Here is a 17,831-nt window from a genome sequence, read left to right as displayed (position 1 = left end):
CACTAATTGTTCATGCATCTCTCTCGTGTTCTCTGAAGAGTTTCCTTTTTTTTTCCCGTACAGGGGTTAAATCTCTGCTCAGAAGTAGGAGAGTTAATATTCCTTATAAAAAGAAAATTAAAGGGGCTTTCCAATAAGCAACATGCATCGCATATCCATCAGGTATAAATGATGGAGTCTCTCACAATCATGAGAACGGAGGTCTTAAATTCCTCCTGTGTGATTTGTCAAGTACTGAGCATGTGCGACCACGCGGAGGTCGCACATGCTCAGTACCATTTTATTAATACGGGGGACAATTACCTCTCTTGTTGGATCCTCAGCTATCCCACAACTCCTTTTTTTTATCTATGAGGTTTTATGATCAAATAATGAGGAGCCCAGATGTTAATTTTGTAATTTAATTTTTTGGGGGTTAAATTCCTACATTTTGTAAATTTGAGTCATCTGAAAGGGATGGAGGTGTTTTGCCTTTGTACCTAAAGGACCCCATACACATTAGGCTAAATTAGAGAGAATATTGTCACCATCAGTCGTCAGTCTAATGTGTATGAGGGGGGGGGGCCTGACTATTCTCCGACGGACAATGTCGGGGGAGAAAAAGATCTGGCATGTTTGATTTCCAATGGCCAATCATTTTCTATGGGGGAATATAACTGTCGGCCAACGATCGTCGGTGGGAGGCATAATCCTGAGGTTTAGTGAAGCTGTTTTCAGCTAAATCGTCAAATGATCTAAGTATAGGGGTCTTCCTACTCTTTTTTTTTTTTTTTTTTTTTTTCTCAGCAGATATTGGGGAGAGTGAGGATCAGGCATATTGGATTCCAACATGCCCAATCCATTGGTGTTTATAGTGGAAGGGGTCAGAGGAGCCTGAATTTATAGCATAGTGATATATACAGTACGTGTATATATACCAGGTCCATATTCGCTCTCTAGGGTAAAACTATACCAGAATCAGTCGTTGCATAAGGACATTGTAATTCAATAAAGTGGAACTAATTGAGAATTGCTTGCGGTACAATGGTTTGATTTTTCAATTCCAAGATGTGTTTGTATATCAGCAGAACGGTGCACGGACCCCGACATAGGCTTTGTATTGAGCCCCATGCTCCTCTCTGTTTGACCCTGTGGGGGTTTTGGGGCCCATACACTTACCGATCAAAACTTCTGACATGTGACTGTGTTAAAAGTTTCTTTTCTAAGTTTATTTACCCTTTGGCCTTGTAGCAGTGAGTTTGGCCTTGAGATTTCTCCTTGCTTCTGACCTCCCTGGTCACTTTCACTCCCTCTGCTGGATATTACAGGATACAACCGACAACATATACTGTATACACATATATACTTGGCGTAATGATAAATCACTAACAAGTCCATATATATCTACATTTTTTCTTCCAGATCACGTGTCTGTACGTTTGGCACTGGTCTTCCATGATGTCACCGTCACTGTGACCGACTTTGTCTTTTATGACTGTGCAGCTGTTATGGACCTGGCAGTGACTAATCCGTGAGTTAGCTCAGGCTGTGGTTGGTAATTAAGTGAACCCTGAATTATTTTATGGGCACAAGAATCGTTAACCCCTTCACTCTTACTCTCCATACAGGACGGGTGCCAGCTGTGTTACACAGCCATCATCTGCCCGTAACAGGAGGGACTGGAGCTAGCTCCTATTGCTGCTGATTAACCATTTAGATGCTGCTGATTAACCATTTAGATGCTGCTGTCAATCACTGACAGTGACATTTTAAATAGTTCTAGAATCGCTGTGGTTTGGTCATTGCACCTGCCCCCAAAAACCGCAAGAAAAAAGCGATCAAACCGTCATATCTACACCAAGATGGTGTCAGTAAAACGACAGCTCGACGCACACAAAAAATCCTCACACACCTCTATTAGCGAGAAAATAAAAAAGCTACAGCTCTGAAAATGGCAAAACAAACTTTTTTTTTTTTTTTTTTACAAAGTTTTAAAAGTTTTAACTTTTTTTTTTTTAACCACTCTAATTATTATTTATTTTTTTTCAGATTCATTCCAAAATTTGCAGTCTATTTTTTTTCCCGATCAATTGACTTCTCTTATAGATGTAACTTCTTCCTACATTTCTTGTCACTCTGCAGGATTTTCTTCATACACCTTGAAAACTTTTTAGAAACTTTTTAGAGATTGCTGAAGTTTAAAGGGGGTGTCCAAAATTATCACATATCTACAAGATAGTTGAAAGCTTGTTGATCGGTGGGGGTCCGACCCCTGGGACCCACATGGATGAGCAGAACAATGCACTTTTATCCCCAACGCCTGACCTCCATTCCATTCATTCCCTATGGGGCTGCTGAGCGCCGCTCTCCGCTTTTTCCAGCAGCCCCATAGAGAATGAATGGAGCAGTGGTCGGGTGTCTGACCTGTTTCTCCATTCTGTAATGGGGATAAAAAAGTCCCGAGAAGTCGGAGAAGGTGCCAGCAGTCAGACCCAAGCCGATCACTGGACAACCCCTTTAATTCTCTCTTGATCTCTTCCATTGGTATCTGGCTGATACATGAGAAGGCAAGGCTTGATAGGGGTACGGCAGACCTAGCGGTGGGGGAGGGCTCCTGCTGGAGCTGGTTGCCTTACAGCCAGAAACGAGTTTCAGCTCTGGGTTATTAAAATATAAAAGTGGGAACTGATGACTTCCTGAGAGTTGGAAACCCACCACTTTGTGATAAAGCATCGTCAGCCCAGTTTTCGGCCATATTTTATTGGGATAATGGGGGCGCTATCTGCACCCACAGATGTTGATGGCAGGGTCTGTCTCTACAGGTGCAGCGCGTGTGTGAGCAGCCCCTGGAGGTGTTACTGGTGCCTGTCCGACCATCTTTGCTCTCACACTCCACAGTGCAGCAGCGAGGGGATCCTCATCTACAGCCAGAATGTAAGGATCGTGGTCACTCCTGGGTCCATAGTGTTGTGGCCACAGGCAGGGTGGCCACGGGCCATGGTGCCACGTCACCCACCGGAACATTGGGTGGAGAATCTGCCATGTCTTTGGGTCCTCATGTGCCATGTTGATGGGATCTGGTTGGGATCTTCCCATACAATAAGATATTTACTGCCCTTGCAGGATGAACAGAGGGAGCTGTGGGGTCCGGGATCTTGCCCGCGGGTGGAGAAAGTTGAAGGCTCTCACTTGATTCACGTTGGCATGGACGGAGAACTGGATCTGATCGGATACAATCTTCAGCTCCTCAATGTGAGTTTTCCCGATCTTATGATATTCTGTGTGTTTTGTAATCATAGATATTGTACAGAATAACATCCGAACACTGTCACAGGTACACTCAACAGCGCCACTCCTGTCTTAAGGCCATGTCTGGTACTGCAGATCAGCCTGAATCGTGTAGCCATACGGTGCATGTTGTATTGTACCCGGCAGATTCTCCAATACGGATCAATTTGTGTTAAGTAAATTAGAGACTCCTTTTAACCCCTTCCTGATCTGGCGATTCCCCCCCCCCCCCCCCCCCCCCATCATCATATGGAAGTCCCTTTATTGGGGACTTTTTTTTTTTTTTTTTTTGCATAATAAGTTGTAATTTTGAACGACACCATTTATTTTATCATATACTGTACTGAAAAAAGGGGGAAAAATCAGTTTATCCATTGTTTTTTGGGGTTTTGTTTTTACATTGTTCAGAGCGCAGTAAAAATATCTTCAGGTCAGAACGATTACAGCAATACCAAAGTTGTCCGTTTTATATATTTTAATGTTTTTAAAAAAAAATCCAATAGTTTGTAGAATAAATTAATGAATAAAAGTTTTGCTTTAAGTCCTATAATTTTATATATATATTTTTTTTATTGATACCACTTGAATTTTTGGGGGAAAAACTGCGGCGGTCAAAAAAAAAAAAAATGCAAATCTGGCATTTTTGATTTTTATCAAACTGTTTATATAATTTAATATATTGACAGATTTGACTTTTTTGCAAACTCCGCAATACCAGACATGTATGTTTTTATTTATTTTTTTATTTTTTTTTACTGTGAAAAGGTGGATTATTCTAACTTTTTATTTTTTTTTATTTTAATATATTTTTTATTAAAGATTTTGTAAATTATACTTTTTTTTTTTTAAATATCCTGCGTTCATTCGGTTGCTTGTCTTATATACCCATGGGTTATACTGGAGGTGAAGGGGGTTGAGCGGTAATAGATAAAAAAAAAAAAAAAGACCCTTTTTCTAGTCCCGGACCACACCTTTAATGCCATTTTTGGTAACGGAATAATTTGCAATCATTTATTTATTTTTTTAGGGAGAAGCTCTAGAATTCAACTGCATAATAGAGTTGGAAGGGGCGCCCATCACCCTGAGAGCGCAGATCAGCAAGATGACTGCCGAAAAGGATCTGTATAAGGTGCATTGTGAATCTCATAAGGTAAGCAAGACTAACTGCGGATGATTTAGGTTGCCACCTTTTAATATGGATTATCTGCTTCTTTTTTTTTTTACAATCACAAGTGTTTAATTTTCCTGCAGTGCCCCCGCAGGAAAAATGAAGTATTACACAATTTTTTTATTGGAAAGAATGGGCTGTCTGTGTAATGCGTAGTCCTCTCAGGTCCTCCAAGAGTCTTTTCCTCCTCCGGCAATTTCATGATTGTCTCGTTGTAGTTGCTTAGAATGGACAAAAAGTTCATTTAACACTTTCATGGACAGTTTGAAACTTTTGCATGTGTAAATTTCTAGAGTAAAATATTGATTATCCATTTTAATATGTAATGTGACGATGCAGCCAGGTAGAGGATGTAATGATTAATACCAGACGGTCTCTTCTTCTCTCTGATAGTACGAGTACCCCCTACAAGTGATGGAGCATCAGGTCCCTGTGTATGTGAAGAAAGGGGACGTGTACCGCGTGGACAATGAGGGGGACATTGCAGGTAGATCTATCTTTTTTATATTTATTGGTACATATTGTGCATTATATCACATATCCGGACTGTATCGACTCATGAACCTTAAAAGGTGGAGGTCCGACACCCGCCATCCCCACCGATCTGGCGGTGTACAGAGCCGGAACAGCACAGCTCCACTCGCCGTCTTGTGGCTGTTGTTGGGTACTGCAGCTCCGCTCCTATTCACTTCAGTAGGAGCTGAGCCTGCAATGAAGCCCACTACAGTGTATGGAGGTTTCTTGTATGTAGGATCCCCACCGATCTGCTATTGATGACCTACCATATATATAGGCCATCACTATCTAAATAGTGGACAACCATTCACATTAAGCTAAGGTTATCCGGACCCCCCGATGTTGATAGAACCACCCGTTGCTGAGAGGGTAAAAAAAAAAAAAGGGTCAGGCATATTAATGTCAACATGCCCGATCCTTGGTTCTCTAACCAGATAAGCCACCGCCGGAGGTATCTTTTAGCTGCTTACTCCCAATTATAAAAACATGCACGCTCGGCCGAACTGAGCATACATGTGTACCGGCTCACAGACATTAGATGCGTGTTGCCAGCTTTAAAGGGGCTTTCCAGATTTTCTCATCTCCACATTGGGATTCCAATCAGTGAGCTTAGTGGCCCTTAAGAGCTCAGGCAGAGTCGCTGATCTCAGTGATTGGCTGCAGTGCTGTCGACATGATGTCAGCATTGCAGACAACAACAAACACTTGGAGCATCTGTGGAGAATCAGCGCTGGACCGGGTGAGGATGAGGAAAGAACTTTTGTCTTTTCTCTATAGCAAACTGGGATTTTCTGAAACAAGAAAGCCCCTTTAACTGGCCTATGAAGGAGGGTCATTATTTAATTGTTTTAATCCTTTTTTATTATTATTATTATTTTTTTTTTTTTTTTTCTTGCCCAAATGTTTTCATCACAATCTTTTCATCCCCTCAGTGACCCTGTATAACTGCTCTGTGGGCCAATCAGACTGCAGCCGCTGCCAGGCCTTGCCCCCGGAGTACCAGTGCCTGTGGTGCGGAAAGGAAAACAAGGCTCTGTGTGTGCACAAGGATCAATGCGACCAAAGCACCGTCCATGTCTGCCCCACCCCGCTCATCCACTCGGTAAGCATACAGGGCCACGCACGCCTTACCACTTCATACACCGCAAATTGTGGCCATTCTATGTGGGTGAGGGGTGCGGTACAATACGGCCTCATACTTCAGTTACAACAGCAAGAAAAAATATCAATATGCAGATGAAACAAGAACAAAGTAAACACGACAAATATAACATGGTTTCTACAAATTTACTACAAAATGCATTTTTTTACCAACTACTGCAGTCTCAGAATTATTTACCTCTGGCTGTCATAACCTTCACCTCCGGCTGTCATAACCTTCACCTCCGGCTGTCATAACCTTCACCTCCGGCTGTCATAACCTTCACCTCTGGCTGTCATAACCTTCACCTCTGGCTGTCATAACCTTCACCTCTGGCTGTCATAACCTTCACCTCCGGCTGTCATAACCTTCACCTCCGGCTGTCATAACCTTCACCTCCGGCTGTCATAACCTTCACCTCCGGCTGTCATAACCTTCACCTCCGGCTGTCATAACCTGCTGCAAACATAATTTATAGCCAGACAGATAATTTTGATAGCAACTGTATATATGCAGAGAAAAATATGGATATTTTTTTTTTTATTCTTATTTTACTTTTTAGTTTTCACCTGTGACTGGTATTTTGGAAGGAGGCACGACCATTACCATCGATGGAGCAAACATGGGCCAGAAAGCCGAAGAAGTGTCAGTGACTGTATGTGACCAGCCGTGCCCCCTCCTGCCAGAACTGTACGTCGTATCCAACAGGTTAGTAGACCGCTGCGCCGTACGCTATTCCTGTATGACTTTTTCGCAGTCATTTCCTTGAACACCGCGACTAATTCGCCCCCTTTTCGCCACTTCTGCACTTCTAAGCCTTTGCTTACTGGGACACTTAATTTTAGCATCCGGCCTCTTATAAAAGTTCCAGTAGCGGCTGCCGTCCACAGCGGCTTCCTGAAATAGACGTGTTTATTAGCGGCTCGGACCCTTCATACTTCTAATTGGTCACAGTTTGATTGTGGTGCCTGTTATTTACCACCCCCTGGTGGTGGGTAGCAGTACAGCAGCAATAAATTTGTGGACTGCAGGAACCTTTTTTTTTAACTTCTCTTTTTGTTGCTCTGGCGGATTTTGCTCCAAATTCATCCAATGGCGCACGATGTTTAATGAATTCTGCACAGATTCAAAGATGATTTTATGTTTTCTTCTTTTTCTTTATTTGTGCATTTTTTTAGTAAAATGTCGCACCTTCCTTTCGATAAGATTTCAAGTGTCGCCTCTTAGGCTTCAACTGCACAAAATAAAAAAAATTTGTGTTTTTTGTACAAGTTTTGTACTCCACCGCAGCACTGTCCCACAAAAAATATTGTCAAAATTGCCCAAAAAAATGTAAAAAAAAAAAAATTATTATATATATATATATCAAGGACTGAAAAGTAGCATAAAATATGGCACAAAAATGCATAAAAAGTAGATGATAAATGCAAGATCTTTAGGGTTTCGAGTGCTAAACAGCCACAAAACAGAGACCAGGAAGGATTTACATGGAGCCGGTGGGCAAGCGTGCCTCCTGCCGCTCCGGTCTATGGCACTTACGTGTTCAGCTGCTTCCATCAGACCCATGGCAAATGCTTGATTCCTCCTAGTCCTATTCCTTTGGTTGGGGTAACACAGGATGTGGTTGGTGTCCCCACAGTCGGACCCCCACTGATCTTGCGTTATTACCTATCCAGTACATATCTGAATAACGGTTCATGATCCAAGGCTGGATGAAAACTCAAGCCCCCCCATACCCATTAGGATGATTTCGGACCACCGATACTTCCCTTCTCCCTGAGTTAAGCCGCCGACAGAGATTTCTGGCAGCAGCTCTTTATATATAGAGCGAGCGCTCCTGTATATGGCAGAGTCGGGCCAGATGTATGGGGGGGCCGTACAAATCATGATCCTAATTAGAGCTGATTCCTTACCTACAGGATTGTCTGCACCCTGTCCGCGAGTCCAGAGGAGGCGTCTGGCCCTGTGGAAGTTTCTGTAAATGGTCGGGATCCTGGTGTTTCCAGCGAGCTTTTCTCTTATCAGGTAAGTGGCTTTTACAGACAAATTGAATACTAGATGAAGACCCCCGTACACACAGCTTTCCCAATTGCAAGAACGCTCCGCACGGCCGAGCGTTCCTGTGTCTTCTATAAGAGCCGCAGCCTGACCCCTCTGGCAGAAACTTATGTCTGGGAAGAACAAAAGGTTCGGATGCTAAAGTTTAGAGAAGGATTCCCCCCTTCCCCCAACATCAGCCAGGGGAGAATCGGGAGACTCCAATGCTCATTAGACTGTCAATTGATCCCTCCGACCTCTGCGGGTTCAGCCGACCTCTGCGGGTTCAGCCGACCTCTGCGGGTTCAGCCGACCTCTGCGGGTTCAGCCGACCTCTGCGGGTTCAGCCGACTTCTGCGGGTTCAGCCGACTTCTGCGGGTTCAGCCGACCTCTGCGGGTTCAGCCGACTTCTGCGGGTTCAGCCGACCTCTGCGGGTTCAGCCGACCTCTGCGGGTTCAGCCGACCTCTGCGGGTTCAGCCGACCTCTGCGGGTTCAGCCGACTTCTGCGGGTTCAGCCGACTTCTGCGGGTTCAGCCGACTTCTGCGGGTTCAGCCGACTTCTGCGGGTTCAGCCGACTTCTGCGGGTTCAGCCGACTTCTGCGGGTTCAGCCGACTTCTGCGGGTTCAGCCGACTACTGCGGGTTCAGCCGACTACTGCGGGTTCAGCCGACTTCTGCGGGTTTAGCCGACCTCTGCGGGTTCAGATGACTTTCTGTCTAATGTGTATGGGGGGCTTTAGGCTCTGTATAGTATTTTTATCAGCTCTTATGCAGTGAGCTCCCCCTGGTGGTGACTGCAGGCAGTCAAAAATTAATGATTTTTTTTTTTTAAATTAAATGTTTTTTTATTAATTTTTGATTTTCAAAAAGGTAAAAAGAAAAACAACAACAAGACAAACCTTGGAGAAACACAGTTCTCCACCCCGCAACATTAAGAATCATTAAACATAAGATATTTATACATCTTGGCTCTGCAAAACCTACATAATTAGATGGACAAATATTTGAACATAATAACAATAACATACTTATTAATTTAAAAAAATATTTGAAACTTCTTTTTTTTTTTATTTGAGGCATCGTATAAAAGTAACTCAAAGTAAGCTGACGCGAAATCTCCTCGGTTCCCTAGATGTCAAACCACAGCCATCAATCCATAGACCCCATATCTTGTCAACTTTAGAGACAGCATCTCTTTTTAGGTATATGCCTTTTTTCCAAATTTACTAGCCAGTTAACTTCATCAATACATTCTGATCTCATAGGCTCCTGATCTGCTATCCATTTTTTGGCTATCAATTTTCTTGCCATATATGACATATGTGCCGCTGCAATTTTGCCGTACTCATCAATAGTCAGATCTTCAACATATCCCAGTTATAGATACTAAAAGTTAATGATTTAAGGCTCTAAAATGACTGCCCTCGTTTAATATAATTCTAGGGACTACAGCCGGGGCTTCATGTTAACAATGGATTTTTTTCCTTACAATTCAGAACCCCATTCTTCAGGCACTGGATCCAGTAAGGGGTCCCATGGCTGGTGGGACAGTCATCACCATCTTCGGTTCCAAGCTGCTGACTGGTGACCAGATTACGATGACTGTCGGGGATTTGCCTTGTGAAGTGTTAGTGATATTATTCTCTTATATTATCTTTTTTTCTGTGTTCTCTGTGCCCAAAAATATTTATTTTATTTTTTGTCTTTTTCAGCTTTGGGGATGTATTAGAAGACCAGTTATATTGTGTCACGAGCCCCAGTCCTGTGCAGCAGGAGATGCCGGTGCAGGTTTTCTATGGGAGAACAGGAAGACGTCTCAAGGACACATTGTACGACTACACAGAAAACCCGACCATTTCTTCTGCTTATCCTTCCAGCGCCTTCTTTGGGTAGGAATGAAAATGACATATCTGGTCTTTAGTTAAAGGGGCTGTCTAGAGAAAAAAGGATCAGGCATGTTGAATTTTAACATGCCCAATCATTTTGTTCTCAGGGAAAATAAGCCATCACCAGAGGGAGGTATCTGGCGGCGACCTATTCCCCCCTCTCTATTCCAAATAATTTAATGCTCAGATATGTAGCAGGAATATCGGGGAGAATAGGGCAATTGGCTGACTACTATTGCGGGCTTATATGCAGCTTACCATGCAGTACCAATTACAGCCATACTTGTATGGATGTCGCTGTGCTTGGATAAACAATGAAAAGCCTAGAATTGCAGTGTTGGAGGTCTGGGGGATCACACTCCAATACTTAGGATAGGTCATCAATAGAAAGTCCCCTTAAAGGGCTGCGGCTGATGCTGACCCATTGTCAGTGTCTCCCAGGACATGTGCATCAGAGCGTCTGAGGCTCCATCCCATGTATGTCCCATTGCATCTTCCACAGAGGAGGGCGGACAGTCGTGGTAACGGGTGTAAACCTGGATGTGGTGCAGACGCCACGTATGTGTGCTATGGTGAGGTCGCCGGTAGAGGAGCCTCAGCCGGGAGAGGAGAGAAGAAGGAGGAGGAGGCGAAAGAGGGAACTTATACTTGGTCCTGTCCACGAGGTGAGGCCATTCCCCATCATCCTACTACTTGCTCTTTTAATACTTTGTCGTTGTTTAGCTCCGTTTTTGTTTTTATTTTTAATCGTTTTTTGCCTTTTTTTTTTCTTTCACTTTCCATTATCAGATTAGTGAACCATGTCTCCAAAACGCCACATTCATGGAGTGCACGTCACCGTCTGTCCCCGACAACTCCGTCCTTGTGGATATACTATTTGTACTAGACAATGTCAGGATTCCATACAGCAGCCTCGGGAAGAACTTCACCTACCAGAAGAACCCGCTCCTGAAGCCTCTGAACCGTGACAACCCGGGCAAACCATACAGCCTGAAACCTGGGAACGTGCTGGATATAGAGGTAACAACACAAAGTAGCCAATCGCTAGCTCTTGAGAGCATTCCCAGGGTCCCCAGCCTCTGGCGGCGCCCTCTCTGCCGGCGTCCCCGGCCTCTGGCGGCGCCCTCTCTGCCGGCGTCCCCGGCCTCTGGCGGCGCCCTCTCTGCCGGCGTCCCCGGCCTCTGGCGGCGCCCTCTCTGCCGGCGTCCCCGGCCTCTGGCGGCGCCCTCTCTGCCGGCGTCCCCGGCCTCTGCCGGCGCCCTCTCTGCCGGCGCCCCCGGCCTCTGCCGGCGTCCCCGGCCTCTGAATTTCCTGTACAGCCGGAGGATAAATTCAGAATGCTGCATATATCCATTAAGTTGCAGTATACTATTGTTTTGCAGGGCGAGGGCCTAGATTCAGGCATCAGCAAACAAGAAGTTCTGGCAATGATTGGAAATGGTATTTGTACCGTGAAGACCCTCACTCACAACCATTTGTACTGCGAGCCGCCCCTGACTGCTCCACCGCCGCTCGACTCCACCGCTTCCCTGCCGGAGTTTGTGGTTCGTATTCCTGAGTTATTGCCTCCTCTCCTGTGTATAGATAACGCTGCCAACAACATCATCCTGCTGCTTTTATTTTTTAACTAAGGTGCACATGGGAAATCTCCAGTTCAACCTCGGACAAGTGAAGTATGACGAGGAGGGGCAGTCTAGTTTCCCTAAAGAAGCAAAAATTGGAATAGCAGTCGGAGCTGCTCTGCTGATTCCCATTGTGCTCATCATCATCTTCATGTACAGGTGCGATCATAAATATCTCTATTCATCATAAATGGTGGCAGACGCTGCCGTCCCGGTGTATGCCGGCACATGAGAGGAGAGATTACGCTGGGGATATGTAACTCGTATGCGTTTATTACAGGCGGCAGAGTAAGAAGGCAAAAAGGGACTATGAGAAGGTCCTCGTACAACTGGAGAACCTGGAGACCAGTGTGGGAGACCAGTGCAGGAAGGAGTTTACTGGTATTGTCCCAATGTCTCATGTCTCTCCATTTTGGACATTCTTAGGTTTTGTACTTAGGAGTTAATATTTTTTCCACTTTCAGATCTAATGACGGAAATGATGGATCTTACCAGCGACATCGAAGGCTCAGGCATTCCCTTTCTCGACTATACGACATACACAGAAAAGATATTCTTCCCCGGAGACACCGTCTCACCACTCCGGAAGCGCTTGGACGTCCCAGAGAGCAGACGAGGCACGGTGGAGCAAGGCCTGACCCAGCTCTCCAACCTGCTCAATAACAAGCTTTTCCTTACCAAGGTACGAGAAGCCCTGTACAGATTTCAAGACAAAGGTTGATATCTTATGAATTTAAAATGACACCTCGATCTCATATTAAATCTCTTGTGCCCCAGCTGATCGAGACTCTGGATGCCCAAGCAACGCTCTCGCAGCGCGACCGCTGTCATGCCGCCTCCCTGCTCACGGTGGCGCTGCACGGAAAACTGGAGTATCTGACTGATGTGATGAAGACCCTTCTGTGTAACCTGATAGACCAGTGTGTGGCCAAGAATCCCAAACTTCTGCTCCGCAGGTAAATGCCGAACTGTGCAGAGCATAGAGATACCAAATCACAGAGTCATCAATCCCTTCTCTCTGTTATCAGGACAGAGACGATAGTGGAGAAACTGCTCACCAACTGGATGTCCATCTGTCTGCACTCCTTCCTTCGGGTTAGTAATGTGGTTTATTGTGACTTCTCCGATACGATGCGGAGACCGCACCACTTTCTTTCTTTGCATCGTGTTAATATTCTATTAATATTCTAAGTTAGGAATACCTGAGGAAGGGCAGGACACACATCTCCAAAGATACCTTTTCCCGTCATCGTCCAATGCTCCAGTCCTCTGCTCCTGTTCACTTCTCCCCTCCGCCGCCCCCTGTGCTTCTCCCCTCCGCCGCCCCCTGTGCTTCTCCCCTCCGCCGCCCCCTGTGCTTCTCCCCTCCGCCGCCCCCTGCTTCTCCCCGCCACCCTCCGCTTCTCCCCGTCACCCTCCGCTTCTCACGTCCGCCGCCCCCTGTGCTTCTCCCCGCCACCCTCCACTTCTCCCCGTCACCCTCCGCTTCTCACCTCCGCCGCCCCCTGTGCTTCTCCCCGCCACCCTCCACTTCTCCCCGTCACCCTCCGCTTCTCACCTCCGCCGCCCCCTGTGCTTCTCCCCTCCACCCTCCGCTTCTCCATTGGAGAACAAAGGTGGCATAATGCACCAGAGCCACTGTCGGTCAAAGAGAGAGAAGAGGAGCCGAGGACCGCAAGTGTACAGAGAGGCCCACCGTAGGAATAAAACACAGTTCGGCAAAACGGAAAAAAAAATTGGAGAACCCCTTTAAGACAGATTTTCCACCTCTGTGTGAGTTATTTTAGAGTGCCCCATGGATGCATGTTCTGGAGGAAGCAATGATGATACTGGCGTTATAAAAATGGCAGAGGGGCAGGTGTAATATCCCGTTCTTATGGGTAACCCCGCCTGGTCAGTATTTTGTATTCCTTTCCTCTCCCCGCAGGAGGCGGCAGCAGAGCCTTTGTACAAGTTGTACCGCGCTATAATGTATCAGGTGGATAAGGGCCCGGTGGACGCGGTGACGGGTAAAGCTAAGCGCACTCTGAATGACGGACGGCTCCTGAGGGAGGACATCGAGTGCCGGCCGATGACCCTAACCGTCATAGTGAAGAATGGGGCAGAGGTGCAGCGGGTTCCTGTCAAAGTGCTGGACACCGACACCATCACACAGGTCAAAAGGAAGATTTTGAGCCATATTTACAAAGGAACGCCATTCTCCCAGCGGCCTCCTGTCCATACACTTGACCTGGGTAAGACCTAACCTGATATATCTACACTTATACCCTGTATAACATGTATTGTATATTTTCACAATGACCACTGGATCTTTTTAAGCTCATTATTTCAGGAAACAATACATGTACGTTAGACACAATGAACAGACTCTGACCCCATCTCTTGTATTGAAGTATCTAATGTGCGTGTGCAAAGGTCATTTTGAAGGGAGGAGGAGCAGGCTGTGTATAGAGATATTACCTGTCATTGTAATCCTGCCTCTGATGATAAGGAGCCTGCTGAAAACTCTTCATCAATTTGTCTGAGCGTGCATATGTTCAAAATAAAGAGACAGGAATAAGCTGCTTTCAGTCAGCTCTGGTGGCGACTTATTTCCCGTGAGAACAAAGGATGGGGCATGTTGAAATTTAACATGTCTGATCTTTTTTTTTTTTTTTACTTGTTGTTAGAGGGGAGTCAAGATATCAGGGGACCCCGCAATGGGTATGCAGTCTGGATGTGTAATGTTATGTGCTGATGTCTCCACAGAGTGGCGCTCTGGTCAGGCGGGCCATTTGACTCTCTCGGACGAGGACTTGACGTCATTGGCGCAGGGTCCTTGGAAGAGGCTGAACACGTTGAACCATTATAAGGTATGGGGTCTTGTGTGATTTTCGTGTGACCCCCCCCCATTTCAGGCCAGGTTTTACAATTCTCTTGTTGTAGGTCCCGGATGCCGCAACCGTGACTCTAATCCCCCGGCTCCATAATAACCAGTGTGAGACGCCGAGCAACAACTATATGGGTGGAGAGAGTGAGTGCCGGGATCAGATTTGTCACCTATGCCCTGCGCCTCGTCCGCCCATATCACTTATCTCACTCCTCTCCTTCTCAGAGACCCCGATGCTGGAGGATGGTGACGATGGCGGCATCAGAATATGGCACCTGGTAAAGTCCGTGGAAGAGCCTGAGGTGTGCAAGCAGCGCCGCAGCAGCCTGCGGGAGAGAGAGCGCGCCAAAGCCATCCCCGAGATCTACCTGACGCGCCTGCTGTACATGAAGGTGAGGAGCATCGCCCCCCGCAGACAGGGAGGGTCATGGTCAGTGCCAGCCGATACTCACCCATCCTTACCCCTCACAGGGCACGCTGCAGAAGTTTGTGGATGACACTTTCCAGGCCATGTTGGGAGTGAACCGGCCCGTCCCCATTGCCATTAAATACTACTTTGATTTCCTGGATGAAATGGCTGAGAAGCATGGAATAGCAGATAAGGAAACGGTCCACATCTGGAAGACGCACAGGTGGGTACAGGTCAGAGACACAAGTCCATCGAATGTGACCTATAACCTATCGCGCTGGTGCAGAGGACGGCAAAAAACCCACTAGGCAAACACTAATAGCTCAATATTAGGGGAAAAATCCCAACTCCACATACGGCAATCAGACTAGTTCTCTGGATCAACGTCCCATCACAGAATCTAATACCCAGAACCTGTAATATTATATGCATCAAGAATGGCATCAAGGCCGACCTGGAACTTGTTTAGGGAGCTGACCATCACAGCAACATGTGGCAGGGTGTTTCATATTCTCACTGCTCATACAGTAAAGAATCCATAGTCTCACTGCTCATGCAGTAAAGAATCCATAGTCTCACTACACATACAGTAAAGAGTCCATAGTCTCACTGCTCGTACAGTAAAGAATCTATAGTCTCACTGCTCGTACAGTAAAGAATCCATAGTCTCACTACACATACAGTAAAGAATCCATAGTCTCACTGCTCGTACAGAAAAGAATCTATAGTCTCACTGCTCACACAGTAAAGAATCCATAGTCTCACTGCTCGTACAGTAAAGAATCTATAGTCTCACTGCTCGTACAGTAAAGAATCTATAGTCTCACTACACATACAGTAAAGAATCTATAGTCTCACTGCTCATACAGTAAAGAATCCATAGTCTCACTACACATACAGTAAAGAATCCATAGTCTCACTACACATACAGTAAAGAATCCATAGTCTCACTACACATACAGTAAAGAATCCATAGTCTCACTACACATACAGTAAAGAATCCATAGTCTCACTACACATACAGTAAAGAATCCATAGTCTCACTGCTCACACAGTAAAGAATCCATAGTCTCACTACACATACAGTAAAGAATCTATAGTCTCACTGCTCATACAGTAAAGAATCCATAGTCTCACTGCTCATACAGTAAAGAATCCATAGTCTCACTACACATACAGTAAAGAATCCATAGTCTCACTGCTCACACAGTAAAGAATCCATATTCTCACTGCTCATACAGTAAAGAATCCATAGTCTCACTGCTCACACAGTAAAGAATCCATAGTCTCACTACACATACAGTAAAGAATCCATAGTCTCACTACACATACAGTAAAGAATCCATAGTCTCACTGCTCACACAGTAAAGAATCCATAGTCTCACTGCTCATACAGTAAAGAATCCATAGTCTCACTACTAGTACAGTAAAGAATCTATAGTCTCACTACTAGTACAGTAAAGAATCTATAGTCTCACTGCTCATACAGTAAAGAATCCATAGTCTCACTGCTCATACAGTAAAGAATCCATAGTCTCACTGCTCACACAGTAAAGAATCCATAGTCTATGCTCATACAGTAAAGAATCCATAGTCTCACTGCTCGTACAGAAAAGAATCTATAGTCTCACTGCTCGTACAGTAAAGAATCCATAGTCTCACTGCTCGTACAGTAAAGAATCTATAGTCTCACTGCTCGTACAGTAAAGAATCTATAGTCTCACTGCTCGTACAGTAAAGTATCTATAGTCTCACTGCTCGTACAGTAAAGAATCCATAGTCTCACTGCTCACACAGTAAAGAATCCATAGTCTCACTGCTCGTACAGTAAAGAATCCATAATCTCACTGCTCGTACAGTAAAGAATCTATAGTCTCACTGCTCGTACAGTAAAGAATCTATAGTCTCACTGCTCGTACAGTAAAGAATCTATAGTCTCACTGCTCGTACAGTAAAGTATCTATAGTCTCACTGCTCATACAGTAAAGAATCCATAGTCTCACTGCTCACACAGTAAAGAATCCATAGTCTCACTACACATACAGTAAAGAATCCATAGTCTCACTGCTCGTACAGAAAAGAATCTATAGTCTCACTACTAGTACAGTAAAGAATCTATAGTCTCACTACTAGTGCAGTAAAGAATCTATAGTCTCACTGCTCACACAGTAAAGAATCCATAGTCTCACTACACATACAGTAAAGAATCCATAGTCTCACTGCTCGTACAGAAAAGAATCTATAGTCTCACTACTAGTACAGTAAAGAATCTATAGTCTCACTACTAGTGCAGTAAAGAATCCATAGTCTCACTGCTCATACAGTAAAGAATCCATAGTCTCACTGCTCACACAGTAAAGAATCCATAGTCTATGCTCATACAGTAAAGAATCCATAGTCTATGCTCATACAGTAAAGAATCCATAGTCTCACTGCTCGTACAGAAAAGAATCTATAGTCTCACTGCTCGTACAGTAAAGAATCTATAGTCTCACTGCTCGTACAGTAAAGAATCTATAGTCTCACTGCTCGTACAGTAAAGAATCTATAGTCTCGCTGCTTGTACAATAAAGAATTGCCGTCCGTGATTTTGATTGAACCTTCTCTCCTCTTATTAGTAGAGGATGTCCCGATGTCTTTGTTGCAGTCCTAGGTGTAAAAATTAATTATCAAATAAGTATTACTCCAAAAAATATCAAACAGATATATGCAAAGGATAAATATTTTACTAGAAGACACAAGTAACATAACAAAAGAGTTGTTAAAATAAGACAACAATGAAAAATCGGGAGGAGGCAGATGAGGGACACAATACAATCAGAAGAAAGGACAATACAAAAAGTAGCCACTAGATGGCAGAGGAGTACTAAAATGTAGGAATAGCAATGTGCATATATATATATATAATATATA

General features: G+C 44.8%; 1 protein-coding gene across 3 annotated transcripts in view; it reads left to right on the top strand.

Moving 5' to 3' along the window:
• The window catches only part of PLXNB3 (plexin B3), a 57,425-nt gene that overhangs the window by 28,399 nt on the left and 11,195 nt on the right, over nucleotides 1-17,831 (top strand). For all 3 annotated transcript variants that reach the window (XM_073639923.1, XM_073639922.1, XM_073639920.1), the window contains exons 8-30: nucleotides 1,402-1,510; nucleotides 2,802-2,913; nucleotides 3,103-3,231; nucleotides 4,295-4,417; nucleotides 4,829-4,922; nucleotides 5,884-6,053; nucleotides 6,655-6,800; nucleotides 8,012-8,117; nucleotides 9,629-9,759; nucleotides 9,845-10,021; nucleotides 10,521-10,683; nucleotides 10,808-11,038; nucleotides 11,401-11,562; nucleotides 11,651-11,799; nucleotides 11,921-12,021; nucleotides 12,105-12,322; nucleotides 12,418-12,596; nucleotides 12,669-12,735; nucleotides 13,568-13,874; nucleotides 14,389-14,492; nucleotides 14,566-14,653; nucleotides 14,735-14,901; nucleotides 14,981-15,141. In XM_073639923.1, coding sequence (XP_073496024.1) covers nucleotides 1,402-1,510; nucleotides 2,802-2,913; nucleotides 3,103-3,231; nucleotides 4,295-4,417; nucleotides 4,829-4,922; nucleotides 5,884-6,053; nucleotides 6,655-6,800; nucleotides 8,012-8,117; nucleotides 9,629-9,759; nucleotides 9,845-10,021; nucleotides 10,521-10,683; nucleotides 10,808-11,038; nucleotides 11,401-11,562; nucleotides 11,651-11,799; nucleotides 11,921-12,021; nucleotides 12,105-12,322; nucleotides 12,418-12,596; nucleotides 12,669-12,735; nucleotides 13,568-13,874; nucleotides 14,389-14,492; nucleotides 14,566-14,653; nucleotides 14,735-14,901; nucleotides 14,981-15,141 — 3,394 coding nt within the window. The remainder of the gene's footprint in view (nucleotides 1-1,401; nucleotides 1,511-2,801; nucleotides 2,914-3,102; nucleotides 3,232-4,294; nucleotides 4,418-4,828; nucleotides 4,923-5,883; nucleotides 6,054-6,654; nucleotides 6,801-8,011; nucleotides 8,118-9,628; nucleotides 9,760-9,844; nucleotides 10,022-10,520; nucleotides 10,684-10,807; nucleotides 11,039-11,400; nucleotides 11,563-11,650; nucleotides 11,800-11,920; nucleotides 12,022-12,104; nucleotides 12,323-12,417; nucleotides 12,597-12,668; nucleotides 12,736-13,567; nucleotides 13,875-14,388; nucleotides 14,493-14,565; nucleotides 14,654-14,734; nucleotides 14,902-14,980; nucleotides 15,142-17,831) is intronic.

Source organism: Phyllobates terribilis, unplaced genomic scaffold, assembly GCF_046119375.1.
Source record: "Phyllobates terribilis strain yellow unplaced genomic scaffold, ASM4611937v1 Scaffold_7__3_contigs__length_470593459, whole genome shotgun sequence".
NCBI lineage: Eukaryota > Metazoa > Chordata > Amphibia > Anura > Dendrobatidae > Phyllobates > Phyllobates terribilis.
The sequence above is the reverse complement of the archived record's forward strand: the minus strand, read 5'-3'. Positions and strand labels throughout refer to the sequence as shown.